The sequence below is a fragment of the Oncorhynchus clarkii genome, chromosome 29 (genome assembly GCF_045791955.1).
Source record: "Oncorhynchus clarkii lewisi isolate Uvic-CL-2024 chromosome 29, UVic_Ocla_1.0, whole genome shotgun sequence".
NCBI classification, from domain to species: Eukaryota; Metazoa; Chordata; class Actinopteri; order Salmoniformes; family Salmonidae; genus Oncorhynchus; species Oncorhynchus clarkii.
The window spans coordinates 16311496-16335415 of record NC_092175.1 but is presented as its reverse complement, the minus strand read 5'-3'; the positions used below and the strand labels follow the sequence as shown (position 1 = coordinate 16335415).

The 23920-nt window shown below is 44.6% G+C and overlaps 1 protein-coding gene across 1 annotated transcript in view; it reads right to left on the bottom strand.

The window, feature by feature from the left end:
• LOC139388797 (protein Niban 2-like) overlaps window positions 1-23920 on the bottom strand; it is a 62923-nt gene that overhangs the window by 33581 nt on the left and 5422 nt on the right. The window contains exons 2-5 of the mRNA XM_071135717.1: window positions 16169-16299; window positions 15131-15259; window positions 14820-14925; window positions 14259-14426 (exon numbers count right to left, since the gene is read on the bottom strand). Of these exons, the coding sequence (XP_070991818.1) occupies window positions 14259-14426; window positions 14820-14925; window positions 15131-15259; window positions 16169-16299 (534 nt within the window). The remainder of the gene's footprint in view (window positions 1-14258; window positions 14427-14819; window positions 14926-15130; window positions 15260-16168; window positions 16300-23920) is intronic.

The window sequence follows — 23920 nt, the reverse complement described above, 5'->3', positions numbered from 1 at the left end:
CTATCCCCATCCAACTATCCCCATCCAGTTTTACTTTTTTTGCACACCAGTATTTCTACTTGCACATCATCTGCACATCTATCACTCGTGTTAATTTGCTAAATTGTAACTACTTGTTACTATGGCCTATTTATTGCAGTCTCTTTACTCTATTTGCACACACTATATACAGTGCCTTGCGAAAGTATTCGGCCCCCTTGAACTTTGCGACCTTTTGCCACATTTCAGGCTTCAAACAAAGATAAAACTGTAAAACTTTTTTTTGTGAAGAATCAACAACAAGTGGGACACAATCATGAAGTGGAACGACATTTATTGGATATTTCAAACTTTTTTAACAAATCAAAAAGTGAAAAATTGGGCGTGCAAAATTATTCAGCCCCCTTAAGTTAATACTTTGTAACGCCACCTTTTGCTGCGATTACAGCTGTAAGTCGCTTGGGGTATGTCTATCAGTTTTGCACATAGAGACTGAAATGTTTTCCCATTCCTCCTTGCAAAACAGCTCGAGCTCAGTGAGGTTGGATGGAGAGCATTTGTGAACAGCAGTTTTCAGTTCTTTCCACAGATTCTCGATTGGATTCAGGTCTGGACTTTGACTTGGCCATTCTAACACCTGGATATGTTTATTTTTGAACCATTCCATTGTAGATTTTGCTTTATGTTTTGGATCATTGTCTTGTTGGAAGACAAATCTCCGTCCCAGTCTCAGGTCTTTTGCAGACTCCATCAGGTTTTCCTCCAGAATGGTCCTGTATTTGGCTCCATCCATCTTCCCATCAATTTTAACCATCTTCCCTGTCCCTGCTGAAGAAAAGCAGGCCCAAACCATGATGCTGCCACCATGTTTGACAGTGGGGATGGTGTGTTCAGCTGTGTTGCTTTTACGCCAAACATAACGTTTTGCATTGTTGCCAAAAAGTTCAATTTTGGTTTCATCTGACCAGAGCACCTTCTTCCACATGTTTGGTGTGTCTCCCAGGTGGCTTGTGGCAAACTTTAAATTACACTTTTTATGGATATCTTTAAGAAATGGCTTTCTTCTTGCCACTCTTCCATAAAGGCCAGATTTGTGCAATATACGACTGATTGTTGTCCTATGGACAGAGTCTCCCGCCTCAGATGTAGATCTCTGCATTTCATCCAGAGTGATCATGGGCCTCTTGGCTGCATCTCTGATCAGTCTTCTCCTTGTATGAGCTGAAAGTTTAGAGGGACGGCCAGGTCTTGGTAGATTTGCAGTGGTCTGATACTCCTTCCATTTCAATATTATCGCTTGCACAGTGCTCCTTGGGATGTTTAAAGCTTGGGAAATCTTTTTGTATCCAAATCCGGCTTTAAACTTCTTCACAACAGTATCTCGAACCTGCCTGGTGTGTTCCTTGTTCTTCATGATGCTCTCTGCGCTTTTAACGGACCTCTGAGACTATCACAGTGCAGGTGCATTTATACGGAGACTTGATTACACACAGGTGGATTGTATTTATCATCAGTCATTTAGGTCAACATTGGATCATTCAGAGATCCTCACTGAACTTCTGGAGAGAGTTTGCTGCACTGAAAGTAATGAATAATTTTGCACGCCCAATTTTTCAGTTTTTGATTTGTTAAAAAAGTTTGAAATATCCAATAAATGTCGTTCCACTTCATGATTGTGTCCCACTTGTTGATTCTTCACAAAAAAATACAGTTTTATATCTTTATGTTTGAAGCCTGAAATGTGGCAAAAGGTCGCAAAGTTCAAGGGGGCCGAATACTTTCGCAAGGCACTGTAGATATTTATTTTGTGTTATTGACTGTACGTTTGTTTATCCCATGTGTAACTCTGTATATTTTTTATGCTCATAAAGACCAATGAGGAGATGGGAGATACAGGACTTGTAGCGTGTCAAGTGTCTAAAATAGAACTAAGTTCTATTTTAACATCTGACTACGCAGACACTCATTGACGCGCGCAAGTAGTTCGGATGAAATGATTGAATAAAAAGTGTACATTTATTTTTTGCAAAGCTCACGCACGCAATGCGGCTGGTGTGGTCAGCATGTAATTCAATTTCTCACTTCTCCATGGTTGTGTCCCAAATGGACCCCTATTGCCTATAGAGAGCACTATGTAGGGAATAGGGTACCATTTGGTAGGCATCCCATATTAACTACATTCCTGGTCAGGCTCTACGTCTTCATCACGGCAAACTCACTCAGTAATTCTGATGTCACAAAGGACAGTCAACCCACGAGAGTTCTTTTGACATGGAATGTCAGAATTTAAAAAACTGAACAATGGTAAGAATACAACTCCTGTCAAAGCAAGACTGATGCACATCTTGTTGTAGCTTATTTTAGCACTTCATGGAACACACTGCCTTAATGGAATTTATTTATAAGCTAGTGCTGCTAGCTGTGGCTTTTAACATTATCGCTACCGATGGCGATCCAATGGATATCAATGGCCATTGACTGTCCAATGCTACTGCTGTGACATGTTCACTAACCAAAAAGGGACAGAGTGGAAGTGCCATTGGTGTGACCGCGTGATATCGGGTGGCTACAGAAGGACGTTTGCCGGCTATCCGATGAGCTGAATCAGAGCCTTATTGATGAGTTCACCAATGTAGCAAAGCCCAGGCTAAAAATAGCTCTGCACTGAACATCTCGTGGGCGAATTTGATGTGTCCCACTTCTCAGAGAAGGTGGCTTGTTCAACTCCACTTCACCACAGAGACTGGGCCGAGACGGTTACTCGAAAGGGCACGAGCGAGCCGAGACTTGAAGGATCCATTCCATCTGGCAAACAGATTGTCACCGCTGGAAGTGAATTATCTGACCCCATTATCTGACCCCACTTTCACCTGGCAGCCAGAATGTGTCCTCTGTCCCAAACAGGGGAACACCTCACCGCTGGGTTTCCACGACATCGGAGCACCGAACCAACGGAGGATCTCGTCACCCCCCGTAACAACCCCCTTTCTCACATGGCGTTCCTCGCTGCACCGTGCAGCCCCTCAATGATTGTTGGGGGAAACCACACTGTGGAACAGGATAAATGATATAAAAACGAATTGTAAAAAAGTGCTGGAGTACCTTAAATGAAATTCTAGGCTATAAAGCTAACTCGGCTCCATCCTTCATTCGAGCAGATCAATGAAAACCCTTTGATATTGCCAACCACTTGAATTGTTTTTTGTTTACAAGATTAGCAAACTTAGTATTCATAGTCATGCATATCGGACAAAATAATGAAAGGCAAGCACTGTAGTGGAGTTCGGCAATGTGGGTGTGGAAGAGGTGAAAATATCTGGATGGTCAATTCCTGAGGTCGGTACTGGAATACATTGCAACTCCCGTTTGCCACATCTTGAATTTAAGCCTACAAGACGGTATGTGCCCTCAGGCCTGCAGAAAGGCAAAGGTCATTCCACAGCCCAAGAATAACAAAGCACCCTTTAAAAATAGTTCAAACAGCCGACTATTTTATTTTAAAATCGCCCTGTTACCGATGCATAGAAAACTTTGAGAGAAAAATAAAGACAAAATACATGTAAAATAACATTATTCAAATTGGCAAAAGGACTTTCAGCAAGGTTATAGGGAAGGACACTCAACATTCTCGGTACTTTCACAATAGACTGATGATTGGCTGAAATAAATTGATAAGAGGCTTGTGGGAGCTGTTTTGCTAAGACTTCAGTGCAGCTTTTGATTTCATTGCTCAACATATTGTTGCAAAAAAAAAAAACCTAGATGTTAAGGATTTACATCCTCTTCCTTATCATGGATTGAGAGTTACATACAGTGCCTTCGGAAAGTATTCAGACCCCTTGATTAACCACATTTTGTTACGTTACATCCTTATTCTAAAAAGTATTACAAATTGCCCCCCCCCCCCCCCCCACACACACCACACACACACACACACACACACACAATACCCCATAATGACAAAGCAAAAACCGGTTTAGACATTTTTGCTATTTTATTTAAAAAAAAACTACTGAAAACTAATTTAGATAGTAATTCAGACCCTTTACTCAGTACTTTGTTAAAGCACATTCAGCAGCAATTACAGCCTGGAGTCTTCTTGGGTATGTCACTACAAACTTGGCACATCTGTATTTGGGGTGTTTCTCCCATTCTTCTCTGCAGACCTTCTCAAGATCCGTCAGGTTGGATGGGGAGCGTTGCTGCACAGCTATTTTCAGGTCTCTCCAGAGATGCTTGATCAGGTTTCGTCAGACCAGAGAATCTTGTTTCTCATTGTCTTTAGGTGCTTTTTGTTAAACTCCAAGCGGGCTTTCATGTGGCTTCCGTCTGGCCACTACCATAAAAGGCCTGATTGGTGGAGTGCTGCAGAGATAGGATAACCTTCCAGAAGGACAACTACCTCCACAGAGGAATTCTAGAGCTCTGTCAGAGTGACCATCAGGTTCCTGGTCACCTCCCTGACCAAAGGCCCTTCTCCGATTGCTCAGTTTGGCCAGCATTAGGAAAGAGTCTTGGTGGTTCCAAACTTCTTCCATTTAAGAATGATGGAGGCCACTGTGTTCTTGGTGACCTTCAATGCTGCATAAATGTTTTGGTATCCTTCCCCAGATCTGTGCCTTGACACAATCCTGTCTTGGAGCTCTAGACAATTCCTTCAACCTCATGGCTTGGTTTTTGCTCTGACATGCACTGTCAACTGTGGCACCTTATATAGACAGGTGTGTGTCTTTCCAAATCATTTCCCATCAACTGAATTGATCACAGGTGGATTCCAATCAAGTTGTAGAAACATCTCAAGGATGATCAATGGAAACAGGATGCACCGGAGCTCAATTTCCAGTCTCATAGCAAAGGGTTTGAATACCTATGTAAAAAAAAGTTTTTTTTTTAAATGTAATACATTTGCACTGACCTTGAATAAAGCCTGTGTGTGTGTGTGTGTGTGTGTGTGTGTGTGTGTGTGTGTGTGTGTGTACGCCGACGATGCAACAGTATACACGTCGGGTACGAAAGTTAAATAAATACTTGACACCTCTAACAGAGCTCCAGTCAGTTTTAGAATGGGTAACTAGCAATAGTCTTGTGCTAAATATTTTTAAAAAATAGAAACGCGTAGTTTTTGGGACAAATCAATTGCTCCACCTTAAACCTCATCTAGATCTATTATTGAATAATGTGGTGATGGAGCAAGTTGAGGAGACTAAACTGCTGGGTGTAACCCTAGATAGCAAGCCGTCATGGTCAAAACATACTCAAGGGTTGTTAAAATGGGAATAGGTTGTCTGCCCATGATAAGGTGCTGCTTTGTTTTGACATCTCAAATCAACCAGACAGGTCCTACTGGCCCTTGTTGCACCTGGACTTGTGTGGTCATGTGCGGCAAAGAAGGACATAGGCAAATTGCAGTTGCTCCAGAACAGAGCACTTAGATGTACACGGAGCACGAATCGCAATGGCATGCATGTCAATCTCTCCCGGCTCAAAGTGGAGGAGAGATTAACTGCGTCACTATTGGTCTTTTTGTGAGGTGTTGAAGGTACTGAACTGTCTGTTCAAGCAGTTGGCACACTGTTCGGACACTCATGAGTACCCCACAAGACATGCAACCAGAGGTCTCTTCACATTCCCCCGGTCCAGTACAGATGCTGGGAAACACACAGTACAGTAGCCATAACTACATGGAACTCCGCCACTCAAGCTAGCAATAAAAATATTAAACTACACCTTACGGCAGGACGGGGACGAGACAGACATTTTTATTAGGGCTGTCAAAGTTTTTTAAAATTGACGCCATTAACATATTTTGTTAGTTTGAGCCCCTGAACCACCCAGAGTTCAAGTTCAAGCCCATGCAGCTGATGTGCTAGTTTGACAACCACTTTACTGGCTAGCCACTTGTATGACTGAATGATGGGGAATGGTAGTAAGGGGCTTTTAATATGCCAAATTCTATTTTAATCCCTCCCAGGTGGCTCTCTGGATAAAACTCTAATTTGCATCTACCGCAAGGCTGAATTTGTTTATCACCGAAATGCATCGAGTCCTCGTTATCATTTACAAGCGAAACACACCGTTGATGCTGGCAATACAAGTAACGTTACCAGTAACAATGGAGGACATCTTCGGCAGGCTAAGCTAGAAGAGTGTGAGCGCGGGAGACCGATGGACAAGTCGACGAGCAGCGCTGGACAAGAAATAGCACTGGACTTAGGTGATTAACCACAACTACCCTGGAGTTACTGCGCACCATAATCGGTGAGAAACGGCGTTCACACGCGCACAGAAGTGATGCACTATGCTGAAACGCGTGCCAAGCAGGTCATGGATGTAGCAAAGCAGTTGAACACGGTCTGTGCAAAGTTCCCACACTTTGCACAGACCGTGCACAGAACATGATCGCAGCTGAGAGACATCTGCCTTTTGAACACCTGCTCTGCGCAGTCTCCAAAAAGGTCCATCACAGTGTTCCTACAGAACAGCAGGTTCAACAATGCCCTTGCTAGCCAACCGCTGAAATATTGTTGGCCATTTCAAAACACAGCCCACCAAAAAGGTGCAGAGCTAGGACATTAGCAAGTCGCAAATAGGCAAAAGGAGTCACTCGCACAAGATGTCAAAACAAGATGGATTTCCACTCTGGAAATGGTAAAACTTGTCCACAGAAATCAACAACCACAGAGATGCTCTGGCACAACAGAAAACATCACTATGCCAACCACAGCTGAACTTTGTGCCATCTCCTTCAGGTGATGGAAAGCTCTGATTACCTGCCTGTGTGGTAAGATTCAAGCTGAAGTTCAAAACAAATTTTATTGGACACATACACATGGTTAGCAGATGTTAATGCCAGTGTAGCGAAATGCTTGTGCTTCTAGTTCCGACAGTGCAGTAATATCTAACAATTCCCCAACACACACACACACAAATCTAAAAATGGGTGAATGAGAATATGTACATCAACTCAGCAAAAAAGAAACGTCCTCACTGTCAACTGCGTTTATTTTCAGCAAACTTAACATGTGTAAATATTTGTATGAACATAACAAGATTCAATAACTGAGACAAACTGAACAAGTTCCACAGACATGTGACAGAAATTGAATAATGTGTCCCCGAACAAAGGGGGGTAACAGTCAGTGTCTGGTGTGGCCACCAGCTGCATTAAGTACTCTTCTCATGGACTGCACCAGATTTGCCTGTTCTTGATGTGATATGTTACCCCACTCCTCTACCAAGGCACCTGCAAGTTCCCAGACATTTCTGGGGGGGGTTGAGCCTGCAGGAATGGTACCACATGAGGGAGGAGGATGTCTTCCCTGTAATGCACAGCTTTGAGATTGCAGGCAACAAGCTCAGTCCGATGATGCTGTGACACACCGCCCCAGATCATTGACGGACCCTCCACCTCCAAATCGAGTAATGTAAGATATGTAAACATTAAATAGGCATTGTTTAAAGTGACTAGTGATCCATTTATTAGAGTGGCCAGTGATTGGGTTTCAATGTAGGCAGCAGCCTCAGTTAGTGACTGCTGTTTAGCAGTCTGATGGCCTTTAGATTGAAAAACAGCTCGTCTCTGTCCCTGCTTTGATGCACCTGGACTGACCTCGCCTTCAGGATGGTAGCGGTGTGAACAGGCAGTGGTTCGGGGAGGGGGTGTTGTCATTGATCTTTTGCGCCTTCCTGTGACATAGGGTGCTGTAGGTGTCATGGAGGACAGGTAGTTTGCCCCCGGTGGTGTATTGGGCAGACCTCACCACCCTCTGGAGAGCCTTGCAGTTGCCGTACCAGGCTGTGATACAGCCCGTCAGGATGCTCTCGATTGAGCATCTGTAAAAGTTTGTCAGGGTTTTGGGTGATAAGACAAATTTCTTCAGCCTCCTGAGGTTGAAGAGGTGCTGTTGCGCCTTCACCACACTGTGTGAGTGGACCATTTCAGCTTGTCTGTGACGTGTACGCCGAGGAACTTAAAACTTTCCACCTTCTCCACTGCTATCCCTTCAATGTGGATAGGGGGATGGTCCCTCTGCTGTTTCCTGAAGTCCACGATCATCTCCTTTGTTTTGTTGACATTGAGTGAGGTTGTTTTTCTGACACCACACTCCGAGTGCCCTCACCTCCTCCCTGTAGGCTGTCTCATCGTTGTTGGTAATCAAGCCCACTACTGTTGTGTAGTTTGCAAACGTGATGATTGAGTTGGAGGCGTGCATGGCCACGCAGTCGTGGGTGAGCAGGGAGTACAGGAGGGGGCTGAGAAAGCACCGTTGTGGGGCCCCAGTGTTGAGGGTCAGCGAAGTGGAGAAGTTGTTTCCTACCTTCCCCACCTGGGGGCGACCAGTCAGGAAGTCCAGGACCCAATTGCACAGGGCGGGGTTGAGACCCAGGGCCTCTAGCTTGATGAGCACTATGGTGTTGAATGCTGAGCTGTAGTCAATGAACAGCATTCTTATAGGTATCCCTCCTGTCCAGATGGGATAGGGCAGTGTGCAATGTGATGGTGATTGCATCATCTGTGGATCTGTGAAACCTGTTGGTGCGGTATGCAAACTGAAGTGGGTCTAGGGTGGCCGGTAAGGTGGCACTGTACTATTCTCAAAGCGGGAAAAGGTGTTTAGTTTGTCTGGAAGCGTGACGTCGGTGTCTGTGACGTGACTGGTTCTTTTTGTTGTCTGTTATTTCCTGTAGATCCTGCCACATAAGTCTTATGTCTGAGCCGTTGAAATGCAACTCCACCTTGTCCCTGTACCGGCATTTTGCTCATTTGATTGCCTTGGAGGGAATAACTACACTGTTTATATTCAGCCATATTTCCAGACCTCTTTCCATGATTAAATGCGGTGGTTCGCGCTTTCAGTTTTGCACGAATGCCGCCATCCATCCACGGTTTCTGGTTAGGGTAGGTTTTAGTCACAGTGGGCACAACATCTCTAAACTCACTCACCGAGTCAGCAGTCAGCGTATAGGTCGATGTTGTTCTCTGAGGCTGGCCGGAACATATTCCAGTCCTCGTGATCAAAACAATCTTGAAGCAAGGCTTCCGATTGGTCAGACCAGCTGCCTATAAGGCGGTAGGAGCAAGACGGCGTCGTGGTCTGATTTGCCGAAGGGAAGGCAGGGAGGGCTTTGTATGCATCGCGGAAGTTAGAGTAGCAGTGGTCGAGAGTATTACCCCTGCGCGTGGTGCAATCAATATGCTGATAGAATTTAGGTAGCCTTGTTCTCAAATTTGCTTTGGTAAAATCCCCAGCTACAGTTTACATAGAGTCCAGTGAAGTTCCTTGAGGGCCGTCCTGGTGTCTGCTTGAGGGGGAATGTACACAGCTGTGACTATAACTGACGGGAATTCTCTTGGTAGGTAAAATGGCCGACATTTGATTGTAAGGAATTCTAGGTCGGGTGAGCAGAAGGACTTGAGTTCCTGTACGTTATGACTACACCATGAGTCGTCAGTCAAAGCATGCACCCCGCACTTCCTCTTCCCAGAGAGGTGTTTCTCGGTTGCCGCGATGCATGGAGATGCCCGGTGTCTGAACCAATTCCGACAACATATCCCGAGAGAGCCATGTTTCCATGAAATGTTTAATTTTACAATCTCTGGATGTCTCTCTTGAAGGCAACCCTTGCTCGAATTTCGTCTACCTTGTTGTCAAGAGACTGGACATTGGCTAGTAGTATACTCGGGAGCGGTGGGTGATGTGCACTTCTAGGTGGCCGCTCCATCTGCAGCGCCGTTGTTTTGGGTCGGCTACTGGGATTAGATCCATTGTCTTGAGTGGGGGTCCGAACAGAGGCTCCGCTTTGGGAAAGTTGTATTCCTGGTCGTAATGTTGGTAAGTTGACGTTGCTCTTAGATCCAATAGTTCTTCCCGGCTGTATGTAATAAGACTTAAGATTTCCCGGGGTAGCAATGTAAGAAATAATATCAAAAAACTGCATAGTTTCCTAAGAACTCAAAGCGAGGCGACCATCTCTCATCTTATAGACCTGGAGAAACCAAAGGAAAACACCAACCTCACATGGCTGAAGATCGCCACAGCATTCGACCCAAGGTTTAAAACTTCTTCACGATTAGTGGGTCCCCTGCGGGACGTTTGAGCTAATGTAGGCTAATGCGATCAGCAAGAGGTTGTAAGTAACAAGAACATTTCCCAGGACATAGACATATCTGATATTGGCAGAAAGCTTAAATTCTTGTTAATCTAACTGCACTGTCCAATTTACAGTAGCAGTGAATACCATGATATTGTTTGTGGGGAGTGCAGTTTTGAACATGAAAAGTTATTAACCTCTTTGATCTCTAGGGGCGCTATTTCATTTTTGGATAAAAAACGTTCCCGTTTTAAGCGTGATATTTTGTCACGAAAAGATGCTCGACTATGCATATTCTTGACAGTTTTTGAAAGAAAACACTCTGAAGTTTCAGAATCTGCAAAGATATTGTCTGTAAGTGCCCCAGAACTCATTCTACAGGCGAAACCAAGATGATGCGTCAACCAGGAAATGAGCAGAATTTCTGAAGCTCTGTTTTCCATTGTCTCCTTATATGGCTGTGATTGCGCAAGGAATGAGCCTACACTTTCTGTCGTTCCCCCAAAGTGTTAGCAGCATTGTGACGTATTTGTAGGCATATCATTGGAAGATTGACCATAAGAGACTACATTTTCCAAGTGTCCGCCTGGTGTCCCTGCGTCGAAATTGGAGCGTAAAGCCAGGTGCAATTATTTTTCCATTTGAGAGCAAGGAGAAACCAGGATATGGACAAGGACAAGGATATATCATTGAAGAGATATGTGGAAAAACACCTTGAGGATTGATTCTAAACCACGTTTGCCATGTTTCAGTCGATATTATGGAGTTAATTTGGAAAAAAGTTCGCGTTTTGAGGGCTGAATTTTCGTTTTTTTTTTTTTTTTTTTTTGGTAGCCAAATGTGATGTACAAAACGGAGCTATTTCTAATACACAAAGAATCTTTTTGGAAAAACAGAGCATCTGCTATCTAACTGAGAGTCTCCTCATTGAAAACATCAGAAGTTCTTCAAAGGTAAGTTATTTTATTTGAAGGCTTTACTTGTTTTTGTGATAGTTGCCTGCTAAATGCTAACGCTAATGCTAACGCTAATGCTAACGCTAAATGCTACGCTAGCTAGCTACTGTTACACAAATTGTTTTCCTATGGTTGAAAAGCATATTTTGAAAATCTGAGATGACAGTGTTGTTAACAAAAGGCTAAGCTTGAGAGCTAGCATATTTATTTCATTTCATTTGCGATTTTCATGAATAGTTAACGTTGCGTTATGGTAATGAGCTTAGGTCTATAAATAGAATCCCGGATCCGGGTTTGGTCGTCGCAACAGGTTAATAAACAAATTATGCATTTGGGCAGTCGATACAACATTTTGAAAATAAATGCAATGGTTCATTGGATCAGTCTAAACCTTTGCACATACACTACTGCCATCTAGTGGCCAAAATCTAAATTGTACCTGGGCTGGAATAATACATTATAGCCTCTCGTATTTCAAACATGTTACAATTTTTTTTTTCTTTGCATCATCTTTTACCAGATCTAATGTGTTATATTCTCCTACATTCCTTTCCCATTTCCACAAACGTCAAAGTGTTTCCTTTCAAATGGTATCAAGAATATGCATACAGTATCCATGCTTCAGGGCCTGAGCTACAGGCAGTTAGATTTGGGTATGTCATTTTAGGCAAAAATTGAAAAACAAGGGGGCCAATCCTTAAGGACCTGGAGTGCCTTCCCAGACCTGAGGGGTGAGGTGTGGGCTTTGGTTAGCAACTTGCTGAAGGAAGAGAGGCCTGCACAGCAACCTGATAAAGCAACCTGTCAGAGCCACCAAAGAAGAAAGCCGCCCTCTTGTTGAGTTCTTCTGAGTCTGATGAAGAGGAGTGTTACGTTCCCCAGTTTCTGTGTTGTAGTTTGTATTTGAGTGTGTGTTTCAGGAGATGGCTTCCTGAATTCTCCCCAAGCAGCTGATTGGTCAGCCCCATTGATGATTGGAGCTGACACCGCCCCCTCGTCAAGTTACAGCTGTATCCGATTAGACTCCTTCTGAAGCAATATAAAAGCCAGTATTCTGTTCAGAAGAGATAGACTGCTGAGATGATTGCTGAGAGAGGAGGCTGATGGCTATAGCATATATTGGTTGTTTCTCAGGCAGTTGGAATGTACTAGGTTAGTTGTAGATGGGAGCAGCTTTGGTATGTTCTGTGTGAGTTTGTTGCTCAGTTAGAGCCTACCTATTTGATGTCCTGTGTTTCTCAGTGGGATTGTGAAATTGGTTATATTATTCTGTTTCATTTGTTCCCAGGGGGAAGGGGAAGGCACCTAGTGAGTGCTTAGGCAAGAGGCACACTAGGTAAGACCTGGGCGGACCACCCCCTGTATTTTGGCTAGGGCACCAGGTGGTGCTAGTTAGATAGGTAGTGGGTAGGCAGGTTAGATAGGAGAGGGTAAGTTAGATAGGTAGTGGGTAGGCAGGTTAGATAGGAGAGGGTAGGTTAGATAGGTAGTGGGTAGGCAGGTTAGATAGGAGAGGGTAGGTTAGATAGGTAGTGGGTAGGCAGGTTAGATAGGAGAGGGTAGGTTAGATAGGTAGTGGGTAGGCAGGTTAGATAGGAGAGGGGGACTTTGACATTCACTTTCTTTGCTTTGGTTCCATCCAGCCCCTTTTCCCCATATTACCGTGTGACGGAATAAATTCCTTGTAAACGGTACCACTCTCTCTGCCTTTGTCATCCTTACTCGCACCTACAGTCCCATACCTCTTTCACTTCACGGAGAGTTGAGTTGTAGCAGGGTGTTGCGTTCCCTCTTCACAGAGGCTTGCGTAACAAGGAGTCCATTGAGAAAATGTGTGGAGCGTTACAAAGCAGAGCCCAGCATCAACATGGAGGACTGTCCACTACATTGGTGGTCACAGCATGCAGGGACACACACCAGGCTGGCCTGCATTGCACAAATCTACCTGGCAACACCTGCCTGAGAGGTTGTTTTCACTCTCTGGGCATATCGTACAGAAGAAAAGAGCAGCAGGCTCGTTTGTCTTAGCAACTGGCTCAGTGAAAATAAATAGGAGGACGACTGAAGTCTATGGTGCTAGGCTTATGTGTGGAATTCATGACATTGTTGGACAGGTTTATGCCCTTTGTATCCATAGAGAGAGTTATTTTTTTCCTTATAGCCAACCCTCCAATTAGTAATTGGTAGAACAATCATTTGGAATGGCTGAAACTTTAACTGTGTGTGTGTGTGTGTACGTACTTCAAGACAATGTATGAGGGATTAGCCCTACTGGGTGCATTAGTAATTGTATTGCTTGTTATGGTGAATATGCCATTAAAAACATGCTTATAACTCAATACGTAAAGATTTGTCCATAAAAATGAGTTACTTATCACCATATTTGAGCGAATTTAAAAAAAGAAAAATAGAAAAAATTAAAATTGTGATTCATCGCAATTATTTAAATTGTTTGACAGCCCTCATTTTTATACATTCTGTATAGTATTATGCATTGTATTCTGTGATGTATATTATGTATTACATTTGTTGTTTTTTTGTTCCCTGCAGCAGCAGCTAAATTGGGGATCCTAATGAAATACTAAACAAACATAAAAGTCTCTTTATACGCTCCGCAAGGTAGGGGAATACACACAAACACACTCCACATTTACTGTCATCGTGGGGAGGTGAGGGGAGTTTCACCTCATCCAACACCAATGTTTACTGTGTAGCACCCTGCGCTCACCACACCAGGCTGTATTCATCTGTACAGATCAAATGACTGATTGGTTAATGGAGCATCCTGTCTGGGCGGTTTACTTGAAGATGCATCGCGCTACGGAAAAAAGAAGAAGGCTAAGGCTGGTTCTGGATTGGACAAGGCTTACTTACATTTATTAAATTGGGGTAATAAAGAATTAGGCCACACCCTGCCACTCACATGCCCTCCAGGACTCAGAGTAGAGGAACACCACTCCAGACTATCATAACCAAGTCATAACGTTCCTGCCTGGCTGCATTTCACTCTCACTGATAGACCAGCTCATTGAGATGGTATGCAAAACTCTCACATAGCGACACACACACCCTGGTCTGTGTTGTGAACAATGGCAGTAAGGCAGAAGAGCGATAATTGGCCAGGGTGGAGCTGAGGGAGAGTCTCTGCGTTGTTCCCTACCTGTCATCCAGAACCATCAAATGGCTGTGTGTACACTGTTAACTGTGTCATGTGTTCACACAGCTCCTCACCATTGTTGCTGTGCCTGACACAGTCCTGGAGCACAGCGTGCCACTTCGTCCGCTCCTTCTCTGTCAGCACACAGAAGTAGTGGTGGCGGGCGTACGGGTGCCACAGGATCAGGGGGAACTGGGTGGCACCCTTGACAAATGGACCGCTGCCCACCTTAGCCTTTACACCTGAAAACACACACACATAGTGTTCATAGCTTCTTCATCGGGTTGTATTCACTAGTCACCAAATGGAAGAAAACAGACTGATTGCTAAACTTTTGCTACAGTGTGCCCTAGGGCTCTATTCAAATCGGTATCGCGGAAGTTCAGAGTTACAGCGCGATTGAAATTCAAAGGCAATGTCCCCGCATTAGCCGAGAACGCATTTAGGGAAACGTAACGCTTAAGCAAACCAGATTGAATAGAGCCCCGAATGAATACGGCCCAGCGAGCCACTGAGGACTTTACTACTTGATCTCACATTGGATGTAGTCCTGGTTCAACGACAATCCAACAGCGTTTCTCATGATCGGCCGTTTATTATACAGTCAGCGGCCGTTACCAAATCGTCTCTCTCACCTGGCAGGCTGGTGCTGACCAGATCCAGGTACTCTTCCATGGAGGTCAGAGCTTTGTATCCGGCACAGTTGATGGTTCCTTTAGGGTGCAAGCCCCTCTCGTGAGCCTATCAGAGAGCACGGAGTGAGGAGGGGGTAGTTTCAAGGAGAGAGGGTGAAAGAAAATGAAGTACAAGCCGTTCAGAACCATCAGCCCACAGCTAAAGTTGTGACCCAAATGATTCAGACAAGCTGACATTGAAGTTTGGTTATGAAGTTAAATGTAAAACAAGCAAGAAAATATATAGTTTCAGTTTTTCCGACTGCCCTCACCACTTTGTTCTCGTAGAAGCTAACGTCGTATGTGTCGGCCACGAAGACAAAGCGGTTTCTCCATTTCTTGTTCCCCTCCAAGTACTGGAACAGACCCCCAGAGAAGATAGAGTGGTCTTCTAGAGGATTCTACCACAACACAACAGACAGAGTTAGCGATAGGGCTATCAGGCTTTTGGTCAAAAGCCGTGCACTATATAGGTAATAGGGTGCTATTTGAGACTCATCCATACAGTAATGTCAGGCCTAATTCTATTTTACACGCTGGAGGCGATTGAGACCGGAGGGCTGAAGTGAGAGCACACAAGTTTCGGATAGTGTTTACACAACCACACTTCGTTTTTACATGTCCTGTAGTAGATCAAAATACTGGAACTCAAACAGCTTAATCCCAGCAGAGGAAGGCCAGAAAAAAGGGGATGGAGAGAAGCTGGAGAAGAGAGGTTGTGTGTGCTTGGAAGGTGCTGACTGGCAGTGCTCTGTAAAAATGTGGTGCCTGTGCGTTATTCAGAAATATTTTTGGGGAGTGTAAATAAGTGGTTCTCGGTGTGTGTGTGTGACTACCCGGGGCATCACTCGGGTAGTGAGGAGAAGAGACGAGGGAAACAACATTCTTAGCACCCTCCCGTTTGTTCATGTGTGAATTCTGCTCCACTTTCCCGCCAGTGACTCGATGGCGGAGACTAACACAGAACTCCACAGCACTGAAGTGGAGATGGCTACAGTACGCGTTTCCTATCTGTGTCCATCGCTTTTGACTGTCGAGTTTAAAAACACACACGGCCTTGCACTCAGAGATAAAACCTTGACTCAGAGGATGGTGAGGAAGAGATAAAAAGGGGGGTAAGGAGGTAGAGAAGGAGAGAGTTGCAGATGGTGTGGGAATACAGTGAGAGAGGAACTGAATAAAATGGAGAGCTGGAGTGAGAAGAGAGAGAATTGGGGATGGGGGGGGGGGGTGACAAAAAAAAACCTGGCAAAACAGAGGGGTGAACGAGTGCAACAGACAGTCGTCCCCAGGCCGGCCTGGCCACTTGCCTTGCGGTGCAGGAGCTGTGACTGGGGCCCTCCTCCCCCCTCGATCTCAAAGCGGACACTGTTAAAGAGGGCCACAGCATACTGCTCCTTGTACACATGGCCAAACTCCCCCATCACCTGCCTGGCACGAGCTGTGGGATGAAAGACAGAATTTACAGTTGGAGTGTAACACAGTCACAGGATAGACAACACAATTGAAGAGCAACACAGTCCGTAAACACACCTGGCAACAGACCATAAACACAGCTGGCAACACCAATAGAATACATTTATGAGAAGGAAATATCCTGCCTGTTTGGTCCTGTCCGGGGGTATCATCGGACGGGGCCAGTGTCTCCTTGATCCCGCCTGTCTCAGCCTCCAGTATTTGTGCTGCAGTAGTTTGTGTCGGGGGCTAGCGTCATTCTGTTATATCTGGAGTATTTCTCCTGTCTTATCCGGTGTCCTGTGTCAATTTAAGTATGCTCTCTCTAATTCTCTCGCTCTCTGAGGACCTGAGCCCTAGGACCATGCCTCAGGACTACCTGGCCCGATGACTCCTTGCTGTCCCCAGTCCACCTCGCCGTGATGCTGCTCCAGTTTCAACTGTTCTGCCTGCGGCTATGGAATCCTGACCTGTTCACCGGACGTGCTACCTGTCCCAGACCTACATTGCTTGCTGTTTGGGGTTTTAGGCTGGGTTTCTGTACAGCACTTTGAGATATCAGCCGATGTAAGAAGGGCTTTATAAATAAATTTGATTGATAACCCATTATGTAAATCGGAAATGGCAACAGGTTACCCAAACATCACAGTCAAAACATTAAACACCGTCAACAATCACAGAAAAACAGCCACAGAGACAGCGAGAGCACAGCTAGTCCACACAGTCACAGAAACGCAGTCTCAGCTGGCAGCAGAGCCAGAAAAGCGTGACACGTCAGTAATGTGACTCGGTAGATCACAGAGGATTTGTCTAAGAGCTTGGTGTAGAAGAGAAGCCGTTAGTATGAGACTATCGAGGCGGGCATTGAGGACAGGAGTGTAGAAGGCTATAAAAAGGTGACTCTTAACTAGGCTCGGACTCAGACAGGAAAAGCAGAGAGAGACTGGAAGAGAGGGCATTAACCCTCCAGTATCTTTACCACCTTTCTATCTGCCTTGAAAAGGCCTATGAAAAGGTCCAAGCAGTAAAATTCAAATTGCTCACCATGTGTCTTTATAAGGAAAGTTAGCAAGTCAGGAGCCACATCAGCTTTCACTGAGAAAACACTACATATCATGGTGGTACAATAACTTCATTCTCAATTGGAACAGATATTGAAGATTACTTTATCATACCTTTTGTTACAGTCAAGGAGCATCAGAGCCTGGAATAGGATTGTGCCCAATGTATTGTATTTGTAGCAGACTACACCATCTGGAGTGAGGTTGCAAAACCCCAGTTATTTCCCCCCCAAATTCTCATAAAACCTGGACATTTAAAAGTTAACAGAATTTGGCAACCCTAATACGGACAATCAAGCATCATGTTGTTGAATGGTAACATACCATGGTCTAACCAGAGTCATTCTTGAAAGGACTTCAACAACAACAGAATTGCTCACAGTCCATTTAGGGTTGGCTTGTGGTGGTTCAGTGTTCTCAGCTCAACGTGACACCAGTCCATGAGATGTTTATGGCAAAGGCGCCACAGGAAAGAGAAAGGAGCCTTTGAGTAGGAGGGCAGGAAGGAAAGACCTGACAACAAGATAAGAACCAGTGGAAGAGCCAAGGAGGGAACTGAGACAAGTAAACAGGGTTTATCCTGTAAACTCAAAACACACATTTAGTCACTTTCTGAAATGCCCTGTATAAAAACACGAGGGATCTAAAACAGAATAGATACTGAACGTTTAACATGTCTAATAGATGTTTCATGCTGGTCTAGGGTTGCAAAATTCAGCCAACTCTCAAAACACCCAGAAATTCTGGTTGAACGATTCCCAGATTTCCGGCTTACACCCTTCAGGTTCCGGGAATCTTCCAAACTGGAAAGTTAGACATTTTGAAAACCTAAAATCAAGACAGTTCCACCTACATAATCAATTCTTGCTGGTCTACACAGATGATTTACATTTTGCGTTTTAGTCATTTAGCAGACGCTCTTATCCAGAGCAACTTATAAGAGCAATTAGGGTTAAGTGAGTTGCTCAGGGGCACAGACCTATTTTTCACCTAGTCGGCTTGGGGAATTCAAACCAGCGACCTTTCGGTTACTGGCCCAACACTCTTATCCACTAGGCTACCTGACGCCCCAATGATAGCCTCGGTGTGTCTTCATTCGAGAGAGTCTCCAATCAGAGACTTGGAAAGCTGCACTATTATATGCCAAGCAGACATGGCTGGACGACTATGTAAGTAGGACTCAGTGGTTTGCTCCATGCATCGGTACGATCGGACAAAGGAGGGCTCAGGCAAGTCCAAAGGGGGAGGGGGGCGTCTTCATAAAACAACCAGCGCAATGCTTCCAGTGTGAAGGAAATCTCAAGCTTTTGCTCACCTGATATAGAACACCTCATGGCATGCTGCAGACACTTATCTACCAAGAGAGTTCTCACCCGTAATCATCAGGGCTGTATACATCTCTACAAGCCAACGCCACTTGCACTGAACGAACTGTATAAACAAACAGGAAATCACTCACCCAGCGGCAGCGCCTCTGGTGGGCGTTGACTAATGCGGGGAGACTTAAAACCGTTCTACCTCACTTTTACCAAACACTAGACCACATATAAGGCCCTCCCTCATGCTCCCTGCGGGAAATCTGACCATGACCCTTTCTCCTGCTTACAAACAAAAGCTCAAAAGAGTAAGTACCAGTGACGTGCGCAATATGGCAATGGTCCGACGAAGCAGACTCAATGCTAAAAGACACTTGCTAGCACAGACTGGGATATGTTCCGGGATTCATCCGATAGCATTGAGTTTACCAAATCAATGACGGGCCTCATCGTAAGTGCATATATGGATGTCTCCAGAGTAACTATACGAACGTATCCGAACCAAAAACCAGAGCAACCACTTACAAGAAACAGGACACATACAAGAAATAACCTGCCTAAATTACTATCGCCATGTAGCACTCGCATATGTAATTATGAAGTGCTTGTCCTCTCCCAGCTGGACAGGAGGGGAATTAACTATGTGAGAATGACGTTCAGGCTACAGTTCAGCGTTCAACAGCATAGTGCCCTCCAAGCTCATCACCAAGCTGGGGAACCGGCGACTGAACACGTTGCTCTGCAACTGGATCCTGGACTTCTTGACGGGACGGCCCCAGGTGGTGAAGGTAGGCAACAATATTTCCGCCACGCTGACCGTCAACACGGGGGCCCCTCAAGTAGGCTTGGGAGGTATACAGAAGTTTAATCAAATGTGAATATTTGTAGCTACTTAAGTAAATACCAACTTGTACAATACGTTAGGAGATAAAGCAGATTGCGTTCTTAATTTCACCGGTCACATTATGAAGTTTAACAGTAGTCCACATTCACGTTGTTTTGTTTACAAGCACACAACGAGAGACCGGAAGCCTTGTAACACACTCACTGTTGTGCAGCATGCGGCAGAAGATTTAGTTACACCCTGGAATTTTAAATGTTTGCCAGCTAGATAGCTTAACTATTAAGATAATTGTATAAAATGTGCTAAATGCTCTGTAGTTGTGCATTTGGTTTGCTAACTTAGTAGCTAGTTACCTAGCTAGCTAAGTGGTTAGCTTCTTGCAAAATCAAGCTTCTCTTGGTAACAGCAGAGAATCCCCTACTGGATCAAGTGCCTTGCTGTCTAATATCGTATTTGTGGGTACAGCAAACTGTGTAGCATTTTAACTTTATGAGCTGGGATGTCTGTCCTGCAAATAGTTTGTGTCAAATACTGTACTCGTTAGCATTTACTATAGCAATTTACATGTACTTGTTAGCATTGCTAACCTGATTAGAGAGGTGGAGTTTGGGATGGCACAAGGTCGATATCAAGATATGCAAAATGCAGCATCATGATGCATTTTGAAAGTTACACATCTTGAAAACTTGAATGATGACATTCAAAACATTTTGGGAATATCTCAACAATGGACTCATGAAACAAATACCAAAAGATAGTTTGTGTTGAGTTTTCCTTTAAGTTTGCTGATGTCATGATGGTGGTAGGTCTAATTAAATCACTGATGGCGATAAGACCGCCTACAGGGAGGAGGTCAGAGACTTGGCAGTGTGGTGCCATGACAACAACCTCTCCCTCAATGCCAGTAAGACCAAGGAGCTGATCATGCAATGCAGGAGAAATAGGGGAGAGCACGCCCCCATCCACAGGGTTGTAGTGGAGCGGGTCGAGAGCTTCAAGTTCTTTGGAGTCCACATCACTGTTATTAACGTGGTCCACACACATCTGCAGTCATGGAAAGGGCACGACAGCGCCGCTTTCCCCTCAAGAGGCTGAAAAGATTTTGCATGGGCCCTCAGATCCTCAAAAAGGTTCTACAGCTGCACCATTGAGAGCATCACCGCTTGGTATGGCAAATGCACCACCATCGACCACAAAGCGCAACAGAGGGTGGTGCAGACAGCCCAGTACATTACTGGGGCCGAGCTCCCTAACGCCTGAGAGGTCCAGGATGGCAGAGGAAGGCCTAAAAAATTGCCAAAGACTCGTCACCCAAGCCATAGACTGTCCAACCAGCTACCGTCCGGCAAGCAATACTGGAGCATTGGCTCTCGGACAATCAGGCTCCAAGACAGCTTCTACCCCCAAGCCATATAACTGATAAATAGTCCAGGTAACCATTAATTAACTTTCTTGCACGGACTCTATGCACACACACAGTACTAGTCAAAAGTTGACCCACAAACTCATGCAAGTTTTTAAAAACTTTTCTACATTATAGAACAATAGTTAAGACATTAACACTATGAACACATGGAACCATGCAATCAAGTGCTATATCAAAATATTTTATAATTAAGATTCTTCAAAGTAGCAACCTTTGCCTTGATGACAACTTTGCACTCTTGGCATTCTCTCAACCACCTTCACATGGAATGCTTCTCCAACAGTCTTGAAGGAGTACCCACATATGCTGAGCACGTGTCTGCTTTTTCTTCACTCTGCAGTCCAACTCATTCCAAACCATCTCAATTGGGTTGAGGTCAGGTGATTGTGGAGGTCAGGTCATCTGATGCAGCACTCAATCACTCTCCTTGGTCAAATAGCTCTTACACAGCCTGGAGGTGTGTTGGGTCATTGCCCTGTTGAAAAACAAATGATAGTGGGACTAAGCCCACTGGGGCGGCAGGTAGCCTAGAGGTTAGAGCGTTGGGCCAGTAACCTAAAAGAAGCTAGATCGAATCCCTGAGCTGACAAGGTAAAAATCTGTCGCTCTGGCCCTGAACAAGGCAGTTAACCCACTGTTCCCAGGTAGGCCGTCATTGTAAAGAGTTTGTTCTTAACTGACGTGCCTAGTTAAATAAAAAAGGTTAAATAAAAAAATATAAATTAAAAATAAGCCCAAACCAGATGGGATGGCATATCGCTGCAGAATGCTGTGGTAGCCAATGCTAGCTAAGTGTGCCTTGAATCCTAAATAAATCACTGACAGTGTCACCAGCAAAGCATCCCCACATCAACACATTTCCTCCTCCATGCTTCACGGTGGGAACCACACATCCAGAGATCATCCAGCCACCTAACCAAAAATCTCAAATTTGCCCTCAGACCAAAAGGACAGATTTCCACTGGTCTAATGTCCACTGTTCATGTTTCTTGGCCCAAGCTAGTCTCTTCTTATTATTGGTGTCCTTTAGAAGTGGTTTCTTTGCAGCAATTCAGCCATGAAGGCCTGATTCATGCAGTCTCCTCTGAACAGTTGAGATGTGTCTAACTTGAACTCTGAAGCATTTATTTGGGCTGCAATCTGAGGTGCAGTTAATTGCCGACTTCTGAGGCTGGTAACTCTAATGAACTTATCCTCTGCAGCCGAGGTGACTCTGGGTCTTCCTTTCCTGTGGCGGTCCTCATGAGAGCCAGTTTCATCACAGCGCTTGATGGTTGTTGTGACTGCACTTGAAGAAACTTTCAAAGCGCTTGAAATTTGTTGTATTGACTGACCTTCATGTCTTAAAGTAATGATTGACTGTCGTTTCTCTTTTCATATTTGAGCTGTTCTTGCCATAATATGGCCTTGGCCTTTTACCAAATAGGGCTATATTCTGTATACCACCTCTACCTTGTCACAACACAACTGAATGGCTCAAATGGATTAAGGAAATAAATTCCACAAATTAACTTAAGGCACACCCGTTAATTGAAGTGCATTCCAGGTGACTACCTCATGAAGCTGGTTGAGAGAATGCCAAGCATGTGCAACGCGATCATCAAGCCAAAGGGTGGCTACTTTGAATATATTTTGATTTAATTAACACGTTCTGGTTACTACATGACTCCATATGTGTTATTTAATAGTTTATATGTCTTCACTAGTATTTAAAATGTAGAAAAAAGAACAAATAAACAAAACACTTGAATGAGTAGGCGTGTTCAAACATTTGACTGGTACTTTACACACCACTCATACCGACAACAAACACGCACACTCACCTGCTTCTGCAAATCTTTTTTATTTTATTCTTATTATCTATCCTGATGCCTAGTCACTTTGCCTTGCCTTGATGTACACATCTACCTCAGACACACAAAAGTAAGTGAACACCCCTTCAAATTAGTGGATTCGGCTATTTCACTCACAGGATGGCACCGAAGAACCTGGCTGACGTTTTGCATTCTCCCAACCAAATTGTGCTATTTTTTTCTACTTATTGTCTACATTCCAACTAGTCAGTAGGTAAAATTTCTGCCCTGGTAGAGCTGCCCCGATCAATTGTAAGTGCTGGCACTGTAAAGTGGAAACGTCTAGAAGTAACAACGGCTCAGCCGCGAAGTTGTAGGCCACGCAAGCTCACAGAACGGGGCCGCCGAGTGCTGAATGGGCAGCACGTAAAAATCATCAAAATCATCTGTGGCATGTTGACTGCAGGAATGTCCACAAGAGCTGTTGCCAGAGAATTTCATGTTAATTTCTCTACCATAAGCCACCACCAACATTGGTTTAGAGAATGTAGTACATCCAACTAGCCTCACAAATGCAGACCACGTATGGCGTTGTGTGGGCAGCAGTTTGCTGATGTCAACGTTGTGAACAGAGTGCCCTATGATGGTGGTAGGGTTATGGTATGGGCAGGCATAAGCCACAGACAACGAACACAATTGCATTTTAAATTGATGGCAATTTGAATGCCATTCATCCGCCGCCGCCACCACTACCACACATTTCAGCATAATGCCCCAGCTCTTCCTTGGCCTGCATACTCACCAGACATGTCACACATTGAGCATGTTTGGGATGCCCTGGATCGACTTTTAAAACAGCGTGCCAGTTCCCGCCAATATCCAGCAACTTCGCACAGCCATTTAAGATAAGTGGGACAACATTCCACAGGCCAGTCAACAGCCTGATCAACTCTATGTGATGGAGATGTGTTGCGCTGCATGAGTGAAATGGTGAGCACACCAGATAATGACTTTTTTAAACCCCAATTTTATGAGATCCAATTGCAATCTCGTTTCATCGCTGCAACTCCATCGGACTCGGAAGAGGTGAAAGTCGAGTCACACGTCCTCCAAAACATGACCCACCCAACTGCACTTCTTAACACCCGCCCGCTTAACCCGGAAGCC